General features: G+C 37.7%; 1 protein-coding gene across 3 annotated transcripts in view; it reads right to left on the bottom strand.

Moving 5' to 3' along the window:
* The window catches only part of CLHC1 (clathrin heavy chain linker domain containing 1), a gene marked incomplete at both ends in the record, with an annotated part of 45,390 nt that extends 24,503 nt beyond the window's left edge, over positions 1 to 20,887 (bottom strand). Inside the window, 7 exons of one of the 3 annotated variants that reach the window (XM_084235950.1) lie at positions 6,843 to 6,949; positions 8,981 to 9,065; positions 9,412 to 9,524; positions 9,637 to 9,838; positions 11,273 to 11,406; positions 15,778 to 15,965; positions 20,633 to 20,887. In XM_084235950.1, the coding sequence (XP_084092076.1) occupies positions 6,843 to 6,949; positions 8,981 to 9,065; positions 9,412 to 9,524; positions 9,637 to 9,838; positions 11,273 to 11,406; positions 15,778 to 15,965; positions 20,633 to 20,809 (1,006 nt within the window). Of the gene's footprint in view, positions 1 to 6,842; positions 6,950 to 8,980; positions 9,066 to 9,411; positions 9,525 to 9,636; positions 9,839 to 11,272; positions 11,407 to 15,777; positions 16,005 to 20,632 lie in introns of all 3 variants that reach the window. The other 2 variants (XM_084235948.1, XM_084235949.1) reach the window with 2 other exon arrangements.
* Between the last annotated feature and the right edge of the window lie 1,630 nt (positions 20,888 to 22,517).

The raw sequence follows: 22,517 nt of genomic DNA, 5'->3' as shown, positions 1-22,517 counted from the left end.
TCCACGTAGACCATAAAAACACAGGATCTTAATTTAGGAAATGATTTTTTAGATAAGGTAACAAAAGCACAGCCTTAAAAAAGAAAAGAAGTAAATTGGACTTCATCAATGTCCTTCATCAAATTGTTTCAAAAAATACCATCAAATAGGTGAAAAGGGAATACACACTCTGGAAGAAAATATTTGCAAATCATCTATCTGATAAGGGTCTTATCTTTTTAAAAAAATTATTGATTTTTGCGTAGAAGAACTGGGGTGTAGGTCAAAGGTGCAGGGTTGGGGGGTGGTGAGAGAATTCACCAGAGACGGAGTGGGGAGCAGAACAGGCAGATTGAGTGAAATACACTACTAAGGGGAACAGGGAGCAAGATAGGGGATGTCTGCTGCACCATATGTGGGTTAGCTCCACGATGGGGGATCGAACTCAGGCTGCAGTGGAGATAGCTTTGAGATTCAACCCCTTGGCCACCAGTGAGGCCCTCAGCTTTTATCCCAAATATAAAGAGAACTCTTATAAATCAGAAATAAAAACACAATAATACAATTTTAAATAGGTAATAAATAGATTTCTCCAAAGAAGATAGATAAATGGCCAATAGGCATATGAGAAGATGCTCAATACTGTTAGCCATTAGGGACATGTAAATCCAAGAGATACTACTTAACACAGATTAGAAAGACTAATCAAAAAGATGGACATTAACAAGAGTTGTGTAGGATGTAGAGGAATTGGAATCCTTATACATTGTGGGGAGCCTATTCTGCTCACCATTATGTCTCTAGTGAATCCTCTCACCTCCCGCACCTCTGAATTACACCCAAGTTCTTCTATGCAAAATCAATAAATTTAAAAAAAAAAAAGGTAATTGGGCCTCCCCGGTGGCGCAGTGGTTGAGCGCTGGGTTGCGAAGCTGCCCGCAGCCTCTGCAGCGCAGGTTGGATCCCCGGGCTGCTCCCCGGCCACCAGAGGAGGGTCCCACATGGTGCGCAGACCTCTCCTGCTGCCCGCTGCTCCCCTCAGCAGTGTACTTCGGTCCTTCTGCCTGCTCTGCTCCCTGCTCTGGGTCTGGTGAATTCTCTCACCCTCCCGCACTTCTGACTGTACCCAGTGCTTGTATAAATAAATAAATAAATCTTTAAAAAAAAAAAAAAGGTAATTCCCTTATCATCAGAAAGATGATTTGCAAGTATTTTCTTCCAGAGTGTAGATTCACTTGATGGGAATAGACAATAATGCAGTTACACTGCTTAGCAGTTTCCCAAAGTATTAATGAAGTGTTACCATATAACTCAACAATTATACTCCTAGCTATTTACCAAGAAATAAAAAACATATACACACAAAAGCTTGTACACAAATATTCAGAGTAGTAGTGCTCATACTAGGCCAAAGTGGAAACAACTCAAATGACCACAAACTGATGAATGGATAAACAAAATGTTATATATCAATACAACAGAATATTTAGCCATAAGAAGCAGTGAATGGGGCCTCCCCGGTGGCACAAGGGTTAACGTCAACACTATCAAGCTATGGCCAACCACTGCAGCATGAGTTCAATTCCCCGCCAGGAAGCTGACCCATATGGAGCAGCAGACCTCTCCTGTCTCGCCTGCTGCTCACCTCAGCAGTGTATTTCGGTCAATCTGCCTGTTCTATTCCCCAGTCTGTCTCTGGTGAATCCTTTCACCCCCCACACCTCTAGCTTGTATCCCCATTCTTGTGTGCATAAATAAATAAATCTCTAAAAAAAAAAATACCTGTATCTATACAGACAGAAAGTGGATTAGCACTTACCTAGCATTTTTGTTGGGTGGGGGTGGCAGAGCAGAGCAGAGAGTAGGGAATGAGGAGTTAATAAGTATAGGTATATTTCTGGAATGATGAAAATGTTCTAAAATTAAATTACAATGATGGTTGCACAACTCTGTAATTATTATAAAATTATTAAATTTTGTGGAGTTTTCCCTAAGAAGAAATATATTCTATTAATAGGTTAAGGGCAAAAACTATATGACCAATTCCACAATGCAGGGAAAGTTATTTGACAAATTTAACATCTATTCCTTATAAAAATTCTCACCAACCGTAAATACAGTAACTCATCACTTAACAATGTTTCTTTCAATGACAGAACACATATACAACAGCAGACCCAATAGATTATACCAGATAACCCAGGTATGTACTAGGCCATACCATCTAGGTTTGTGTAATTATACTTTGACATTTGGACAACAATAAAATCCCCCAACAACACATTTCTCAGAACATATCCCTGTTGTTAAAGACTCATGACAAAAGAAGAGAATTTCATCAACTTTATAAAGGGCATCTATGAAAAATCTATACTTAATATTATATTAATGATGAAAACCTGAATATTTTATTCCTATGATCAGGAACAAGGCAAGGATATGTTCCACTACTTCTATTCAACACTGTAATGCACATCTAATCAATGTAGTAAGACAAGAAAAAAATAGGTATTCATACTGAAAAAGAAGAACTCTTCATTAGCAGATGATATGATTATCTAAGTAAAAATTCTAAGAAATCATAATACAAATACTAAAACTAATAAACAAGTTTAAGAAGACCACAGTGTACAAGATGAACATATAAAACTACATTATATTTCTATCTACTAGCAACAATTTCAGAAGTGGAAATAAAAGTTACAATAGCATAAAATATAGAAAACACCTAGCAATAAATATGATAAAAGATGCATAAAAAACTGAAACACTGATTTAAAATAAAGCTTTTAGGTTTTCTGTGATACTAATGAAACTATAAATGATCTCTGGCAGAAACCACTTTGTCATCACATCTTAAGGTTTTGATTGCTTTTGTGTATGTCAATTTAAACCTCAGACTTTGAAAAGTTTCAATTTAACACCCAAACTCCAAAAACAGATGACTGGATAAAGAAGATGTGCTATATATACACAATAGAATATTACTTGGCAATCAAAAAAGATAAATTCATTCCATTTGCAGCAACATGGATGGAGCTGAAAGGAATTAAACAAAATAAGCCAGAAGGAAAAAGACAAATACCAGATACTGTCACTTATGTGGAATATAGAGAAACCAAAGGGTTAAACAAAGACAAACTATGAAACTAATCCTTGAAAACTGACCACAGATTGGAGACTGGAGACATCCTAAGAAGGAAGAGCAATGGACTATGGCATGGCACTATGGGTACTTTGCAGGTAGGAGAGCTACAATTACCACATCTAAGGGGAGAAATCCAATATTGTCAAAATATTAACAAAGCTGCAAAACAACTGTACTTTATTAATAAATATCGTATCATCAGCACTCATAATAAAAGAAGACCTTTGCAGCAAAACATGATCTGATTATCATTCAGTTATTAAATTGTGTACAATTGTTGGGATGGTTTCTTGACTTCAAGTCCACTAAATAAAAACTATAAAATCATGCTCTGTGTTATTACCTATCCACTGTAAAGTCGAGGCTGGGGCAAGGCTGGGGCAGAAAAGGGGAACTTAAAACTTCTGCCACCTGTATCACGAAGACCGGCTAGAGTCCAGCCTGATAAGCAGCGATGAAAAAACAACCAGTTCTGAGAGAGAAACACTTGGCTGAAAAGCAACTTCTACTCCCCATTTTCCACCTCCCGCCAAGGCCAGATCCCACCCTATAAAAGCTTACCCCTCATCCCCCAACTGGGCACGACTTCTCTGACACCCTGGGGGGGTGGGGGAACCACGCCCAGGGCGCAAATAAAGTTCCTGTCTATCAGAAACAGCCTGGCTCTCCTTCTCTTTACCATGCCAATCCTTTCATCCACTAACACTGAAAACTGTACATGTAAAAATTTGACAGAGGCCCATTCATACACAATTCAGTTATGCAATCTCTATAAATACACCTATTTGAATGCACTATGTATATGGCAATAGTTGACTGTGTTCAAACAAATGTAAAAGAACACTTTCAAACTGTTGAACGTAAAGGTGTTTTGGAGATATTTATGAATAAAGGTTGTAAATATTTGACCTTACAAATTTCCACTTGAGAGTCAATTAGTAAGAAAATTAATATGCACATTTGTAAGCTCCATTGTGTTTACTTTTTCTTTATTCCTTATGAGCACCTCATCTTTTAAAAACAGCTTAGTTTTTTAAAATAAAAAAACATTTGTGAATCTAAGCATCAGTAAGTGACATCAGTCTAGTATTGGTCAATTTCTCAGTATATGATCTACATGTCTACAAAATTAATAAAAAGTTGATGTTTTTCCATTTCACTGATAATTATACCTATGTGAGCATTAATTGCAAATTTTGATTTTTTACCAAAACTTGCAATCCATACTTTGAGGAGACCAACTCAAGGGTAGAGAGAAATTCAACAGTACACTAATACCATTTTTAACTTACATCAATTTCAGAGTATATCCAAAGAAAAAGTTCCTGGTATTTGCAAGAGGTCTGAAAATTAGTAAAATATTAAACAAGTTAATGTCAAAATTAAAAAAGACCCAAACATTGAAAGCCTCAAAAGTGTGCTGAAAGAAATTTTAAAAGCCCTAACTACAAGGAGAGATATACTAAGTTTATGTGTTCATTAGAACAGAGGATCCAATATTGTCGAATGTTTATTCTTTCCAAACTGATGTATAGATTTAATGAAATCCCCAGAGGGCTTTTAATAGAAGCTTATAAATGGATTCTAAAAAATTACATAGAAATATGACACAAAATTTGATAAAGAACGGAGTTGGAAGATTATTACTATCTGGTTTTGTAACAGGGTGGTCCCCAGGAAAGGGGGAGGTTCCCTGCCCCACCCAAGGGAGGGTGGAGCTGAGCAGGAAGAGGAGAAGCTAAAGAAGAGACTGAGGAAGGAAGCAGGATGGAGCCAGGAGACCTGGAGGAGGCGCGTGGAGCCTAGAGACATGTGAAGAAACTGCGCTTGTCTTTTGGTCGTGGACTGGGTGACACAGATGTGGGTGAGACCCGTGGGGAGGTGACAATGGCAGCTTTTATCTTGATGTTGATTTTGCTCTTTTCCTTCCGGGCTTGTCCGGTTGTTTGTGACCCTTTTCTGTGGGTCCCCACTGGAAGATGCTTTAGACTTGTAGCAAGCTTTGGGGCCTTGCTCTGGGCCAATCCCATTTGGATGGATTTTTACCCACGAGGGGACGGGTAACTTTGGGTGCTTCACTTAGAAACTAGACTCTTTGCCTTTCCTGTATTGTTTCCTAGTTTTATTAAAGTTCCTTCCCATTAAAGTCTCCTATGTTTTGTGTTGATGCGGCGGATGGCAGAACCCATGTAAAATAGGCAGGTTTGCGGGGCTTGGGCTACCCCTCTTCCTGTCCTATAACAGTTTCAACTTAATATAGAGCTATAGTTGATGTAAAGATAAATAAATTGATGAAACATAATAGACCTATAAGTATATGACCAACTTTTTTTCAGTAAAGGTATAAAGGCAATTCAAAGGAGAAAGTGTTTTTCATAAATTATTCTGGAACAATAATACAATTAATTCAAGCTGGACCAAAGATCAAAACATATACTTAAGCATTAAAATCCTTAAGAAAAAAAATAATAGAAAAATCTATGCAGATTAAACATAGAGTTCTTAGGTATAATACTAATATCACAATTCATAAAACAGGAAAATTCATAATTTGAATATCAACAAAATTAAAAACTTCTACTCCTAGAAAGAAACTTAAAAAAATGAAAAGAGAGAAAATATTTGCAAATCAGGTATCTGATAAAGGACTTGTATTCATTCAAGTGAATACTACTCAAGCAGTAAAAAATTCATAGATGCAACATGGATAAATTCAAAATAATTGTGCTGATATCAAGAAGTCAAAAAAGAATGCCTATTATATTATTCCATTTATATAAAATTCTATAAAATGCAAACTAGTCTATGGTGCCTGAAAGCAGACTAGAGGTTACCCCAGGAACTAGGGGAAAGCTATGGAAGAGAGAGAGGTAAAGGGGGTGGGAAGTAGTGGGAGAGTGAGCTCACGAAGGGGAATGAAGGAATTTTGAGGTGATGCATCTGTCAAAACTGATTATACTATGTACTTTATTTTTTTAGTTCTTTTTTAAAAAAAGATTTATTTATTTATGCATATAAGAGCTGGGGTGTAAGCCAGAGTTGTGGGGTGGGGGTTAGAGGATTCAGCAAAGACAGACTGGGGAGCAGAACAGGCAGATCAACTCAAATACACTGCTGAGGGGAGCAGTGGGTAAGACAGGAGAGGTCTGCTGCACTATGTGGGTTGCTCCCTGGCAGGCCGGGGATCGAACTCGTGCTGGAGTGGCTGACAGCAGTGACTGGTGATAACTTGATAGCACTGTCTTTAACCCCTGCGCCCCCAGGGAGGCCCTTATTATATACTTTAAATATGTAAAATTTGTTGTATATGTGTCAACTTACAATAACAACTGTTTTTTAAAAGGAAGTAGAGTGAATCTGACAAAATATTAGTATTTATTAAATGTTGATAGTGAGTTCATAGCTGCTATATGTTTCTTCACACTTTTCTGTATACTTGAAATATTTCATAGCTTAATTTTGAAAATCTAATAAAACCCCTATCAATGTTATAGCTGAGGAAAATGAGTAAATGCCGGTGATAGAATTGGAGTGCAGCTCTTTAATCTCCCAGTGTAATACTCTTTTCATTCATATATAGGTGTGTGCGTATAGGGGTGTGTGTGTGTATATATATATATATATAGTATACATATATATACATATACATATATATGGTATACATATATATATATATATACATATACATATATATGGTTCAGAGAGAAATGCTTACCCTTAAGTTTATTCACTGTCCAAATGTTTTGAAGAATTCCTTTAGGACTGTTTGCTGCAAAATAAGCTGCCTTTTCAAATTTGCCAAGTAGAAGTAATTCATTGAACCTGCAGCCATTGCATTTTATTATGCATCATAATGGTATACATGAAAAAGAAAAGTGATTAGAAATGTCAAAGAGACTAAATGTTGTAGCGTAATAATATAGAAAAACAAAAACAAATATAGAAAAACAATTCTAATAAACTATAACTAGATTCATTTACTCTGCAAGATGTTATTTCACTTCTTTCCAAAATATTCTGGGTTTTTTGTAGACTCAGAGTATAACTCTGAAAAACATACAATTGTAGAAGTTTGAACCTATAACCCCAAGCAGGTATAATTATGTAAACCAAATTTAGCTCAATAAACATAATTGGAAAAAAGAAAGACTATAACTCTCACCTGCCAGCTAATTTTGAATCTGATCCTATGCTCTATTTCTATCATACTTATAGCAACCCATAGAAAATGGAAAGGACTTGAGTGATACACAATGAACTCAGGTTTTTTTTTCTGTCACATCTCCAGATAAAAAGAGGTACCAGTGAAAGAAGTGTAATCTGGTTAAAGGTTCAGCCTACGGGAAATATTGACCACAAAGTTGCCAAGCTGGAATCAAGAGTTGTCCTTGATATTCAGAAGCCTTTATTGTTTGGTAGGCCATCAGACTCCCAGTTAAATATTAGACTGACACACAAAGGAAAAATAATAGTTAAAAATAACTAAAGCTTCTACTCTTCTTTCCATGCTAAGAGGTATTCAAATCAATCCTCATTTTGTAATTAGTAAGACTTTGGCAAACAGGATTTACACAATGTTGTAAACAAATTTAGAAAACTAGAGCAGAAAGTCAGTCAAGTAATAAAAAGCAAATATACATAAAATTTTATTTAATTTTTTTAAAGATTTATTTATGCATACAAAAGTTGGGGTGTAGGCCAGAGGTAAGGGGTGAGAGGATTCACCAGAGACAAAAGTGGGGAACAGGCAGATTGACTAAAATACACTGCTGAGGGGAGCATTGAGGTGAGACAGGAGAGGTTTGCTGCGCCATGTGGATCACCTCCCTGGTCGGGGATAGAACTTGTGCTGCAGTGGCTGCAGATTGCTTCACAGTACTGACACTTAACCCCATGCACCACCAGGGAGGCCCCCACATGAAATTTTAAACCTCAGCAAATGTTTTTCTCTCATATCTAAAATTGGCAGACATAGAGAAACATATAGTATAGGGAAATAACAGACTTTGACGTCCCCCCCAAATTTTTACCCCTTTCTTTTTTTTTTAGAGGCATGTTTTTATTTATTTATTTGTTTGTTTGTTTATACATGCACTGGGTACAGTCAGAAGTGCAGGAGGGTGAGAGAATTCAGCAGAGCCAAGCGGGGAGCAGAGCAGGCAGAAGGACCGAAGTACACTGCTGAGGGGAGCAGCGGGCTGCAGGAGAGGTCTGCGCGCCATGTGAGACCCTCCTCCGGTGGCCGGGGAGCAGCCGGGGATCGAACCGGCGCTGCAGAGGCCGCGGGCAGCTTCACAACCCAGCGCTCAACCGCTGCGCCACCAAGGAGGCCCTTTTTACCCCTTTCTTTGTACCATATCAACAAGCAAATCAAAAGCTGAAAACTGTCTAACATATAAGATTAGGAATATCACACATGATTATTACATACTGGCCTCATAGCCTATGAATTAACCTCTTAAAGAATAAAGTCTTAGGGGCCTCCTGGTGGTGCAAGGGGTTAAGACGCAACCTATGAAGCTATCCACAGCCTCTGCAGCACAAGTTCGATCCCTGACCGGCCAGGGAGCAACCCATATGGTGCAGCAAACCTCTCCTGTCTTGCCCACTGCTCCCCTCAGCAGTGGATTTCAGTAGATCTGTATGTTCTGCTCTCCACTCTGTCTCTGTTGAATCCTCCCACAATTGGCCTGTACCCCAGTTCCTGTACGCATAAATAAATATATCTTTAAAAATAAATAAATAAATGCTAACTGTAACAAATGAATATTAAATAAGCATTGTATAGTATTTAAATGAACATTAAACGCTAAAATTTTAACAAAGAAAAATCAAAGTTTTAAAAATATTTGCCTTTCAATGTAGTAAAGCAAATTTTCAGCTTCTTTTGCCTTGTTTGGATCATCTGTTAGTAGTTCCTCAATAATGCCTTTCTCACCTAGATGATAATTAAGATTATTTATCAATAAAAAATAAGAAACATATTTTTAATACCAACAAATTAATGCCATGGTTTCTAAAAACACCAGCCTCTTCCTAAAGTGAGTGGCTTGGCTTCCCTTCCCTTCCCTTTCTTATTTGCAGGTTTTCTCTCTTTGGTTAACCAAATCTACTCTCAAACAATTATCTGCTAGCTGCTACAGAAAGAAGTCCATAGGGTAAGAAAGACCTCACAGAAGTAAGTACATTTTTGATTTAAACAGTCTAGAAAATGTTTTACTCTTCAGTTTCCTGGGCAAAAATATGTCTTCCATTATTCTTGTTAGTTAAAAATGATAAACTACCGTGTAAATCTTTGGTTTTCTGAATTTGTTGCACAAAGTCTTGAAATGAGCGGCTCATACCAGATTTTACCCATGAAGAAAGTGCATATGAAATAATCTGCAGTCTTTGATGACTATAAAGACAAAAAACCATAACAATATACTGAACCTAAAGTCAAATGGTGGAATGTTGATAAACAAAAATAAAAGTTTCAACTTTTAAATAAATATAATCAACATCCATACCGAAACTGTAATTCTTTGTTCAGATTTTCAGTTAAATCTCGCCGTTTTAATGCCACAATCATTTCTTCATCTAAATCAGCCTTCTTCTGAGCTGGTATATATTTTTGTGACTTAACTTGTTTAATTTCTGCATATTTATCTTCAAGATGTTTTAGGAATTTAGTGAGAGCATCTAAATTTACAGATTCTTGGAGAGTCATGCCTATGGGAAAAGGGAAGAAATCAAACACAGCAAGCCATGACACTCCTCATGCTCTAATAACAAATCTTTGCAAAATGGTCACATAGTTTTCATTATGTTATGGAAGACTCAGAAATGGTAGCATGAACTTAATGCTTACAGAACATATACAGAATTAGCATATATTTTTAAATAGCTAGCAGTTTTAAACATATTATTAATGAAGACTCATTGCATACTGATAGTTCTAAGAACACACATACCTCAGCATCTTAAGAAAAAAAAAATTAATGATCTTATCACTATACCCCACAACCCTCTAAGTATCACTCTTACTCATTAACACCAAAAGTCTCTGGCTAACAATTCAGGATTTCTGTCAAACTATTTCTCTTTAACCAAATCTTCCATTAATCTACTATAGCTAACCCCAGGGTAATCTGTTTCTTATTTCCAAGCCACAATTTATAAGTGCCTGCCAAATCTTCAGTTCTCTCATCCTTTCTCACTGTCCTCTCATTATTCATAACACACACACACACACACACTTCAAATATTCTTCTTTCTCATTTGGTCCAGTTATTGTCTTTAAAGGTATATTTCAGTTCTCCTCCTTCAGAAACCCCCTGGGTTAATTCTACTTGATTTTAATCATTCCAATACAGTGAATCATCTCAGTATTTAGTCAATTTACCAGTAATTCTATATATATTCATTTGCATTCTATTTGGAGTTTGCTAGTCATAATTTTTGTATTTGAAAGTGAATCTATTCCTTGCTTCCACCAAATACAGGATGATGACTTAAACTCAGTTGAAATTCTGTTATGGAGGAGCTCATTAATTAAAGACATAGTTTCTTCTGAAATCAAATCTGATTTCCAAAAATTTCCATCTACTGATCCTGCCAATAGATAAACACTAGTGAAAGCCTTAGGAGGTTTTGATACAGTTATCTATTCTCAGATTTTCTTTTCTCCAGGGTGAATATTTTTGATTCCACTCTCCATTGATCATACAATCTCTCAACATCCTGGATAAATCACAGGACATACTCCAATTTCTTAAAATGTGACTTCGCTAAAGACAAGGAACCAGTGAATGCTGACATTAACATGAATCAACAATATTTACTAGAACTTAAAACACTACAGTTTTTTCATATGCTACACAACAGTTTCCCAAACTTTAGAGTACTTCAGAATAATCTGGAGAACTGACTACTGGGTTCTACCCCTACTCCAATTCTTACACCCACCCCTACCCACCAATGCCCATCCTCAGAGTTTCTGACACAGTAAATCTGCAGCAGGGACAAAAAAATTGCATTTCAAACAGATTCCCAAGTAATGCTGATGTTGATGAAAGAACCACATTTCAAGAGTCATTGCATTATGATTTATATAATCCAGTGAGACTGGAAATTCTTTTATTTTTTAGAGTCAAAAAACAGTACCTGGAATAGGTTTTGAAGGACCTTTGGAGAAAGTACAGTATTTTACTTCTTTTGTGTCATACTCTGCCCTAAGTTGTTTCATTTTGTGTATTTGCGTTTGAATCTTTGAAGAATTATTTTCAATAACTCTCATTCTGAAAAACAGAAAGGTTTACGTCAACTAATTATTCAATCATAGGATTTAAAGAGGTTAAATCATTATTTTTGGCTAATTACAATTTTGAATCATGAACTAATGATTCAAGTTTATGAAAATACTCAGAAAAAGTTAACTAACTTCACAAGTTGAGGAACAACTTTCTTTCAGAGCATCACCAAAATCCTGTACTGATTATGACTTGTAACCCTTAGTTTATGTGTTAAATAAAATAATCTCCAATGTCCAGACCTATCTCCCTTAATTGAAAATTGCCAGATTTTAAAAATTATTTTTTCAAGTAATTGTTTTTGTTTCTTGTGGCTGTTATAACAAATTGCCACAAATTTGGTGGCATAACACACCAGAAACGTACTCCCCCCCCACAGTTCTGAAGGTCAGAAGCCAACATAAATAACACCCAAATCATAGTCTTGTCAGGACTATGCTTCCTCAAGAAGCTCTAGGTATAATCTGTCCATCGCCTCTTCTAGAGTCAGAGGCTTCAGCCTTCTGTGGCTGCATCAGTTAGTCTCTACTGTGGTCAGTCACAGTGCCTTCCCCACTTCTGCCTATGTCACAGCTCTTTCTGCCTCTCTCTTATAAGGACAGCTGTGATTGTATATAGGGTCCACCTGCATAACCCAGGAAAATCTCCCCAGCTCAAAATCCTTTAAGTAATCACATATGTAAAGGCCCTATTTTCAAATAAGAAATGAGATTCCAAAGATTAGGACGTGGTATATCTAACTTACTGCTGTAATTTTGTTCCTCGAGCTACAGGAATTATAGCACTTCTTTGAGACAGAACTAAGTTCATTCAAAAATGGGATCTTGGGCCTCTCTGGTGGTGTAAGGGGTTAAAATGCAACCTATAGAAGCTATCTGCAGCCACGCAGCAGAAGTTCGATGCCTGGCCAGGGAGGTGACACACATGGCATAGCAGACCTCTCCTGACTTGCGTGCTGCTCCCCTCAGCAGTGTATTTCAGTCCATCTGCCTGTTCTGCTCCCCACCCGGTCTCTGGTGAATCCTCCACCCCCCACACCTCTGGCCTGTACCCCAGTTTTTGTATGCAGAAATAAATAAATCTTAAAAAAAAAGAAATGGGATCTTAAAGAGCAAGAAGTATATAGAAACTTCTTTTAAGCACTATTTGAAGTTTACTTCCTAATTGTCACTGATATGTTGGCTCAGAGAAGAAATAATATTAAAATAGATACATAATGTCACAGGGTTTTTGGCAAACTGAAAACCAGTTTGTCAGTAAATAGCTGGCTGCCTGCTTCTGATTATAAGTTCTTGGTAACAGCAGATGGCTCAGAGTAACAGTATGCAGTATTTATGAAAAGAGGGACTATGGAAATAAAATATCCTTTGGTTTTCATCCATTTAAATTTATGCTTGAAAAGGAAAAGCTTGTTAAAAGTTAACAGATTTTCGAAAGAATTGAAAGCAGAGATTCAAATAGACATTCATACATAAATGTTGATAGTGGCATTATTCGCAATAGCCAAAGGGGAAAACAACCCAAGTATCCATGAACAAGGAAATAAAATATTGTATACACAAAGTATATTCAGCCATAAAGAGGAATGAAGTTCCAATACATGCTACAATAAGATTGAGGAGGTATCTAAATTGTTGTTCCTTTCTTTAAAAAAAAAATGATTTATTTATTTATGTATACAAGAGCTGGGGTGTAGGCCAGAGATGTGGGGGGTGGAGTGAGAGGATTGACCACAGACCGAGCGGGGAGCAGAACAGGCAGATCTACTGAAATACACTGCTGAGGGGAGCAGCGAGAGACAGGAGAGGTCTGCTCAGCTATGAGGGTTAGCTCCCTGGCCAGGGATCAAACTTGTGCTTCAGTAGCTACTGAGAGCGTCATAGTACTGAGACTTAACCCACTGAGCCACCAGGGAGTCCTGCTGTTCCTTTCTAAGGCTACTTTTTTTTTAATCTTTTTCTTTGACAATTTCACTACAATAAATCTAGTTGAGACTACATTATTTATAATGCTTGGCTTACTTTGAGTTTCTTCCATTAGTGAACTGGTACTATTTCATCATTTCTAGAAAATTCTCAGCCATTTTCTATTCAGATATTGTCTGTCTCCTAGTCTCTTCTCTTTTAGTTGTTTTCAGACTTAATGACTTTCTCGGGGCCTCCCTGGCGGCGCCAGGGGTTAAGCATGGCACTATGAAGCAATTGCAGCCTCTGCAGCACGAGTTCAATCCCCAGCAGGCCAGGGAGCAACCCACATGGCGAAGCAGACCTCTCCTGTCTCGCCCGCTGCTTTCCTCAGCAGTGTATTTCAGTCTGCCTGTTCTATTTCCCACAGTCTCTGGTGAATCCTTTCACCCCCCCCACATCTCTGGCCTGTACCCCAGCTTTTGTATGCATAAATTTTTTACTTTCTTGGGCCTCCCCTGGTGGGGCAGGCGGTTTAGCGCAGCGCTGTGAGGCTATCGGCAGCCTCTGCAGCGCCGGTTCAATCCCAGTCAGACGGCGAGGGTCCCATGAGGTGCGGCAGACCTCTCCTGTCGCACCCGCTGCTCCCCTCAGCAGTGTATTTCATCAGTCTGCCTGTTCTGTTCCCTGCTCTGTCTCTGGTGAATCCTCTCACCCTCCCGCCATCTGGCCTGTACCCCAGTTCTTGCATAAATAAATCTTTAAAAAAAAAAAGACTTTCTCACTCCATCTACCAATCTGTTTTATAACAGCTTTATTGATACAGTTCATATACCTTAAAATATGCCATGGTCAATTGTACAATTCAGTGAATTTTAGAATATTCACAAAGTTGTTAAACCATTACCATTTTTATTTCCAGGACATTTCACTATTCCCCAAATGAGCCCTGCACCCCTCAGTAGTACGCTGAGCAGAAGGCAATTTACCAACTAACCCTAGAGTGGGGCTTTTACCTCTGGTTCACTGTGTAGACCTTTATCATCCTAGTTTTATAAGGGGAGGCTTTCCTCTCCTCATATATATTCTTGGGCAGTCTCTCCTACCCAAGACCACACCCCTTGGGCAGATCTTGGCCTGTCTTTTATTCCTTCTGTGTCACAGTAAAAGCTGAAGCATATAGTTACTATTTGCAATAAATGCTCTTAGGGCCAAAGAAGCTTCAATGCTCCTCTCATCTTTTGTCTTCTGTTAGGATTTTGCCCTGATAAACTATATCTTGTTAGCCTCCTATTCCTTCTGGAAAGATTAAAAATATATATATACACATATGTATATATATTTTAAGATTTATTTATTCATACATACAAGAACCGGGGTACAGGCCAGATGCATGGGAGGGTGAGAGGATTCACCAGAGACAGAGTGGGGAACAGAACAGGCAGACTGATGAAATACACTGCTGAGGGGAGCAGAAGGTGAGACAGGAGAGGTCCGCTGCACCATGTGGGATTCTCACAGACCTGCCGGGATCGAACTGGCACTGCAGAGGCTGCGGACAGCTTCACAGCGCTGCACTCAACTGCCTGCACCACCAGGGGAGGCCCTACAAATGTATTTTAATGCAGCATTTTCCCTTAATAGGAAGATCTCATTATCTAAAAGCAAAGCCTCCAAAAATAGAGGTCAAACTGTGCATATAAAATTTTCCAAATTGACATTAAATTAAATGTAATTAATTTGCCCATCGTTTACCAAATTGAACACTGAAATTATGAGACTATTAAACAAGAGTGAGCATTTTATTTTTTCCAAGTAGGTTATATACCTTTGTGTATCATAGGATTAAGTGCTCCAATTCAGATGGTATTCATGAAATTGTAGCATCAAATATTCCAGGCAAGAAATTACCTGAAGCAATTATTACCATCCTTCATTTTATACCACAGTGGGCCTCCAATTATCCTAAGAGGCACTACAAAATTTTAAAACAGAAGTAACTTGAAACAAGTAAAAAATACAGTAGTTTCAAGTTGGTAGACGAGGGTAACATAAACACAGGTTTTTTTTTTAAGATTTATTTATTCATGCATACAAAAACCGGGGTACAGGCCAGATGTGCGGGAAGGTGAGAGGATTCACCAGAGACAGAGCAGGGAGCAGAACAGGCATACTGACTGCAACACACTGCTGAGGGAAGCAGTGGGCAAGACAGGAGAGGTCTGCTGCACCATGTGGGTATCTCCCTGGCCGGCCAGGAATTGAACCCACAGTGCAGAGGCTGCAGACAGCTTCACAGCACTGCACTCAACCACCTGTACCACCAGGGAGGCCCATAAAAACATAGTTTTAAAATAAAATTGAAATGCAAAAAGAACTGATGCTTACTGTCTATTTGGTTAATATAACCAAATAATAATTATTACCTTTTGGGGATACTTACTAATATACTTACTTTGCTTCAAGTTGTGTTATTCTTTTCCTGTGATATGCCAATGTTGTAGGCTCTGCTGCCAAAACTTTAAGTCTTCCATGAAGACAGGCTGTAGTCCTTTGACTTCTCTTTATTGTCTCAATAAAGGTATCATATTCTTTTTTGATTGAAGTGAGAATGGGTTTGTATGCGTTGACATAATCTATTACCTGAAATATGATTTTTCTGCCTGTGGTACTGAATTTTTTTTCTAAAACAGTATGGATCAAAAGCTTTGCAAATAACATAAGCAATTTATTTTTTAAATGAAACATTATTAGCAATTAGAAGTCTAAAAGACTGGGTATTAAAAACAACTAATGTGCTCCACATGATTCATTACAATACTGTGAGCTTAAATATGAGAGGAAGAAACCTTTTTGCTCTAATTGGTGTGAACATACCCGTCATATGACAGTTAAAGCCAATATCAGGCCTAATTATCACAACTCTGAATCTTTTAAATATAATACCTCACATAATACCTCTTACTGTCCCAAGTCTAGTCTCTGACTTAAAATCCTGGACTCCCTTCACATCCTGTTTTTCTAATCTATCAGCACCTACTAGCTGATCAATGCTCTCAATTCCCAAATTGCATTTCTATTCCCAAGAGGTCTACTGCAACTGCAGAATGCCCATCACCAATATACTTTCATGGTCTCCAATGGTATTTAAGTACAGAAAATCTCTGGAGGATAATGAAAAAAAAAAGAAAAAAGAAAAAGAAAAAAGAAATAGTGGATGCCTGCAGAGAAGAAAAGGGAAAGTAGGATCTAAGATCAGAAGGACATGACTGTCCACTGGCATATTCATCACTAATTCTTTTTTTTTTTCCTTTCTTTTTTGTTAATGTGTGTATTCATTACCCATGCAAAAATATATACGAAACATTATCAAATAAGTTTAAAAACAAAGTTATAAGTTATGATTTCCAAATTCTGCTCATGAGGATTTCAGAAGGGGTCAACATATATAGGAAATAGATGTGATCACACCACAATTTTTGCTGAAAGCTGCAATTATGCTATCCCAGCTACAGCTGGTGCAGAGGCTAAAGTCTCAGCACTATCAAGGTATCTCCAGCCACTAAGGCATGAGTTCCATCCCTAGCCCGGGAGTCAACCCACTGGGTGCAGCAGCCCTCTCCTGTCTCGCCCCTAGCTCCCCTCAGCAGTGTTTTTTAGTATATCTGCCTGTTCTGCTCCCCACTGCTGCACCTCCCCCTGCAGTGACCCTTAGGGCTAATGGCTTTCACCACGGTCCCTAGGTCCAGCTGGGCAAGGAACCAGCACGCAGGGGGAGAACAGCAAAACCCCCTGAAGACATAGATAAGACGGAAGCCTGTTGAAAGATAACGACCCCAAGGAGCCACTACAGGAATGCTGACCGCATGGAACCTTATCTCACCTTCTCAAGGCCCACAAACTTTATTCTAATACAACTGTCTCTCTAAAATCTTTTGTCTTTCTAAAATCTTTTCTCTTTCTCTGTCTAAAAAGGTCATTGGTTGCTGATTAAAAAAAAACATACGAAATCTAATAACTAGGCTAATTCAAATGAAATATTACTAAACACTGTATATTAATAGAACTATTAGCTTAATAATTTCTCTGTTATATGCTTAGCCTTGTTAGCATTAATCTTAATGATAAAAATATTACATTGTGAAAAGTAAAACTTACCCGTGCTAATTAATAGTAATTTAGTGGTAGTGAGTAGTTAAAACAAAAAAGTAATCACATAAAACAAAAAAAAAATATTAATAGGAATGCGCTGGGTCCAGATGTAAATCACTGCCCTGTCAATGATAAGCTAAACCTATAAGCAAGCTGATTTCTTCACTGATGTTCGCCATTCCTATGCTTTTAAAAAACATATATATACTGGTCACCAACTCAAAGAAAATTACACTCAGATTTACACTCTCCCTTGAAGTGTGTCTGTTTGTCATTTCTTTAGCCAAATCCCTGACCACCCTGCGTAGTCGCTCAACCCTGAGACGGCCTCATCGTTCACTGCTGTGCTGGTCTGCGGCACCCAACTCTGTCTCTGGTGAATCCTCTCACACCCTCCACCCCCCGCACCTCTGGCCTACACCTCAGTTCTTGTAGGCATAAATAAATAAAAAATAAATCTTTAAAAAAAAAATAGTGGCCACTGATCTGTGGTCTTCCAAATTGTACATTCTACTGTTTCTGACCATCCTCTACACACCCCTGTGATGAGCTCCATCAGTCCAGGACAATTCAGATATGTTAATGAAGAGAAAACAGACTTGTAATGACACCAAGATCAGCTCTCATTTGTTAGAAGAAAAAGATTCAGAAGAATATTCATTAAATCCTTTATGAATGCACAGAAAATGCAATAAAAATAAAAAACAAACTAGCATGCCACAAGAACAGTTTTGATTGATCCACAAAATGTTAAAACTTAGGAAATTTCATCTGGTTTCTCTTGAAACCTCTGAAAAATCTACCAATGACAATAATCAGCTACAACTTTAGACTACATTGGTTTTCATTATACCACAGTTGCCACCATTCCTTATTCTCTTTTATCCTGTCCACTTAACTCTATTATATTACCATCCTGACCTCTGCATGCATTCAAGTTTGAGACTCTTGTATTAAGATTTCCAAGAGATATTTACCAGGTACAGGGGTCTAAGGGAGAAGAGAAATGGTATCCATTCAACCTCAGCATCTATATATGGATCTAGACTATTTTGTAGAACAAACCAGGAACACAAAATGCCAGATACATTCCAAAATCCAACTGCCTCCATAATTCAGCAATTCTATCAAAGTTTATTCTATTTTTTAAGATTTATTTATGTATGCATACAAGAACTGGGGTACAAGCCAGAGTTGCAGGGTGTGAGAGGATTCACCACAGAGTGGGAAACAGAACAGGTGGACTGACTGAAATATACTGCTGAAGAGAGCAGTGAGCACGACAGGAGAGGTCTGCTGCACCATGTGGGTCACCTCCCTGTGCCATAGTTCTGAGACTTAACCCCTTGCGCCACTAGGAAGTCCCCCTATATCTTTGATTTTAAACAGAATTTGGTATTTGTTTTTGGTTCCAAATACTCAGAGATGCAAGTTGTTATTTTTATCATCAGCCCAACTGGATCCCTCCAAGAGAATGGCAGTCATTAACAGTTTAACAATCATATGTGCTAGAATAACAGGAAATATGGAAAGGCAGATCATCTGTTACTGAGAAGCTACAAGAAAAGTTTCCCTAAGTACCTAATGATTTCTCCTTCAGATGCCCTCTCAGTTTTGAAGAGCAAGTTATTACAATGTATAAATGTAGAACTTGTGTAATAGAGAACCAGATGGAAATCTAGGGGATGGGGAGAAAAGAAATACAGCTTCTCAGGTTGAAAAAAAAAAATAAAACCTCTAACAAGTACTAGCATTTGGGCATGCAAAGATAAGTATTTTACAGGATAATTTTCCTTTGCTGAGTTTCAGCAAGATTCTTGATATTTATAAATCCTATTCAAAACACCATGTTTAAACATGCATCTAATACATTCATTAATGACTAAAACACAAAAAGCAGTATTACTGATTTTAATGGCATATAAAAGGAGGCTAATGTACCAATTCTAAAAGATAGATTTTTCTAGATGATTTGAAAGGAAGACCCTGTTTCTCTATTTTATACTATTATGGATATGCATCAATTTTCTTAATTTTGTTGTGTTCACTTTTCATTATAGTGCAGCACGATGTTTTTATTTATTTATTTATTTTTAAGATTTATTTATTCATACAAGAACTGGTGTACAGGCCAGAGGTGTGGAGGTGAGAGGATTCACCAGAGACAGAGTGGTGAACAGAACAGGCAAACTGACTGAAATACACAGCTGAGGGGAGCAGCAGGCCAGTCAGGAGAGGTCTGCTGTGCCATGTGGGTCAGCTCCCTGGCTGGCTAGGGCTCGAACTCGTGCTGCAGTGGCTGCGGATAGCTTCATAGGTTGTGTCTTAACCAGGGAGGCCCCAGCATTATGTTTTTATTTAGAAAACAAGTAATACTCATGGTGTGTAATGTCTAAAAATTAAACAAAAATCTGGCCCATGTTTTGCCTGTGGCTATTTTACTGAGAGACCAATGGTTTACAGAATTCTTAAGTAATTATTTCCTCTGGGTAGAGACAAAGATATGGACTTTACTTATTTTACTGTCAGAGCCTCATCCAAGGAGGGTTAAAAAAAAAAAAAGCTAGAGTAAAAAAATTAGGATTGGTGGCAAATTGCAATTGTTTATAAGGAAAAACAGTTATTTCAAAAAACCTTAAAAGCAAAACCAAATGTTATATAAAGCCATAGCACTTTCTAACCTATCTCTGTATTTCCAAAGTTCAATCCAGTCATAACTCTGTTCACAATGTCTTTCCTGTCCTCTAATCGGTATGTGTCTTAATTTAATATGCTAGATCGAATTTAAATCAAGATTTTAATAATACCACAAACAAACCCAAAGCAGCAAGGAACTTCCACTTTCCTGCTTGCAGCCCACCTTCTCACAAAACTTCTACTTTTTTCAGGTAGAAGGTCAAATGATGATGACACAGCCATACTGTCACTCAGTGAAGATAGCCTACCCTTAAAACAACTAAGACACTTATGAATATCCTGGGAATATAAATGAAACACTGTATTTTTCCCATTCATCTCATTAAGGTAAATTAGATGAACTTTTCAAAATTGATAAATGGTTGTAGTCAAGCAATAGTGTTAACTAAAGCAAGAATATCTGTTCTCAAGGTAATTTCTACCCAAATGAAAATTCCATCTTCTAAAGAGCATTATGATACCTTATCAAAAACGTTTCGGTATATGATATAGTATTCATCAGCAGGTCCTTCCTCATTGCAGCCCACTCTTTTAGTTTCTGTAATTATGTATCTTTGCATACTTTCCAAAAATTCCTTGTCACTTCTACTAATGATGGGAGGGAGGATGGCATGTTTATTTATTTCTTGGACTGACATGTCACACTTGTTCACCAGAAAAAAAGTTAAATCTTGTCCTGCTTTTTGCAAAAAGCCAAAACTTCAAAAAGCCTGAAAGAAAAAAAAAGACCATCAATTAAATACAAAAAAATTATGTCAAATATGGATCTTAAAAAAATGCATATTTGTTTCATAAATAATCTGATATTTTCAATTTATGAATCAAAAGGTCTAAACTTCTGGAATAGAAATGCCAAACATCAGTCAATAATTAACTCCTCACATATGTATCATAAAATTTGAAGTCAATTGGATGAAAAAGTGTTTCAAAGTCATCAACTGTCAAATGTTGCTCACAGATCAAATGACTTTGATTTAGCAAGATGGAGGTGATTAGTGATAACACCTACTCCATATTGGAAAGCTGGGGCCAAAGTTTAATAGGAGTGAATTAGGTCCATGGAAGGGGAAGATTGGAGATAATGCTATATAGACAACTCAAGAAATGTTGTAAATGTGGCAGACTATAGCATGAAGAGTATTCTAGTAAGAATGGATTCTTCATTAACTGTCAAAGTATGAGAGAGCCTAAGTTTGGAACTTTAATTAGCTTTGTATTACTAAAGAGTAAAAAGTGAGTCAAGAGTTTGACCTTAGGCTGATAGGGAGGCAGGGGCTTATGATACTAAGGAATTTGGATTTTTTTGGATGCAATAGTGAAGGTGAATTAGAAAGGAAGAAAGACTGGAGATAGATGAAGAGTTAATGAACTCTTCCAGGACAAAATTTAAAAGGTGTTAACAATGTAATACTACTCAGCAATCAAAAAAAGATAAAATCATGCCATTCGCAGAAACACGGATGGAGCTAGAAGGAATTATGCTAGTGAAATAAGTCAGAAGGAAAAAGAAAAATATAGGATGGTTTCACTGATAGGAGGAATATAGGGGAAACAAATAAGACATCAGGGGGGAAAATAGTAACAATACAAAACAGAATAAAACAAAAACAGACAATTATAAATCAGAGACATCCTCCAGGAGAGGAGGAAGGCAGGGATCAGAGGCAGGGAGGGCGAGAAGGAGGGAGGAGCATAGGGGACTGTGATGATGGTGCACGGGAGCATTGGTGAAGGAAATTCTATGGGGATTACACCTGAGGAAGCAAACACATTGTTTAAAAATGAACAATGATGTAAAAAATATTTTTTAAAAAATAAATTTAAATAAATAAAAAGGGTGTTCATTTGGGGATGGGGTAGGTGGGGGGGGATAGAGAGATAATTAGATAAGACATTAGGAGGGTACATACAAAAAGATTCCATGGTTTGTGCAGTGGACAGAAGCCAGAGAAAGAACCTACTTGCCTCTAACCAAGGGTCAGGAGGGCCCTACACAAACTCGCTCTTACGACCTAAATTCTACAAGCAGATAGCCCTTCTACAGTTTTCTTCCGTGTAGGACACACTCGAAATATGGAGACTCCTAAGATTGTCAACATATCAGGTTTTACACTAAGGAGTGAATACCAGGCCCAGAACGCTCCTCAGGCAGAGGAGCCATGGGTTTGAGAGCCGGTGGGGAGAAAAGGATAATGGACCCAAGGTTCTGAAGATTACCCTGTTTTTCTCTCTGCCTGGCGTTGGCTTTGGAAATTTCTCCCCCTGGTTGCCCACAGAGTGCCTGAGGGAAGATGCTGCTCCATCCTCACCCCTTACTGCTCAGGGAGTGGAAAAGGACGTTCGCAA

This window comes from Talpa europaea (assembly GCF_964194135.1).
Source record: "Talpa europaea genome assembly, chromosome: 6".
Lineage (NCBI taxonomy): Eukaryota > Metazoa > Chordata > Mammalia > Eulipotyphla > Talpidae > Talpa > Talpa europaea.
The sequence above is the reverse complement of the archived record's forward strand: the minus strand, read 5'-3'. Positions and strand labels throughout refer to the sequence as shown.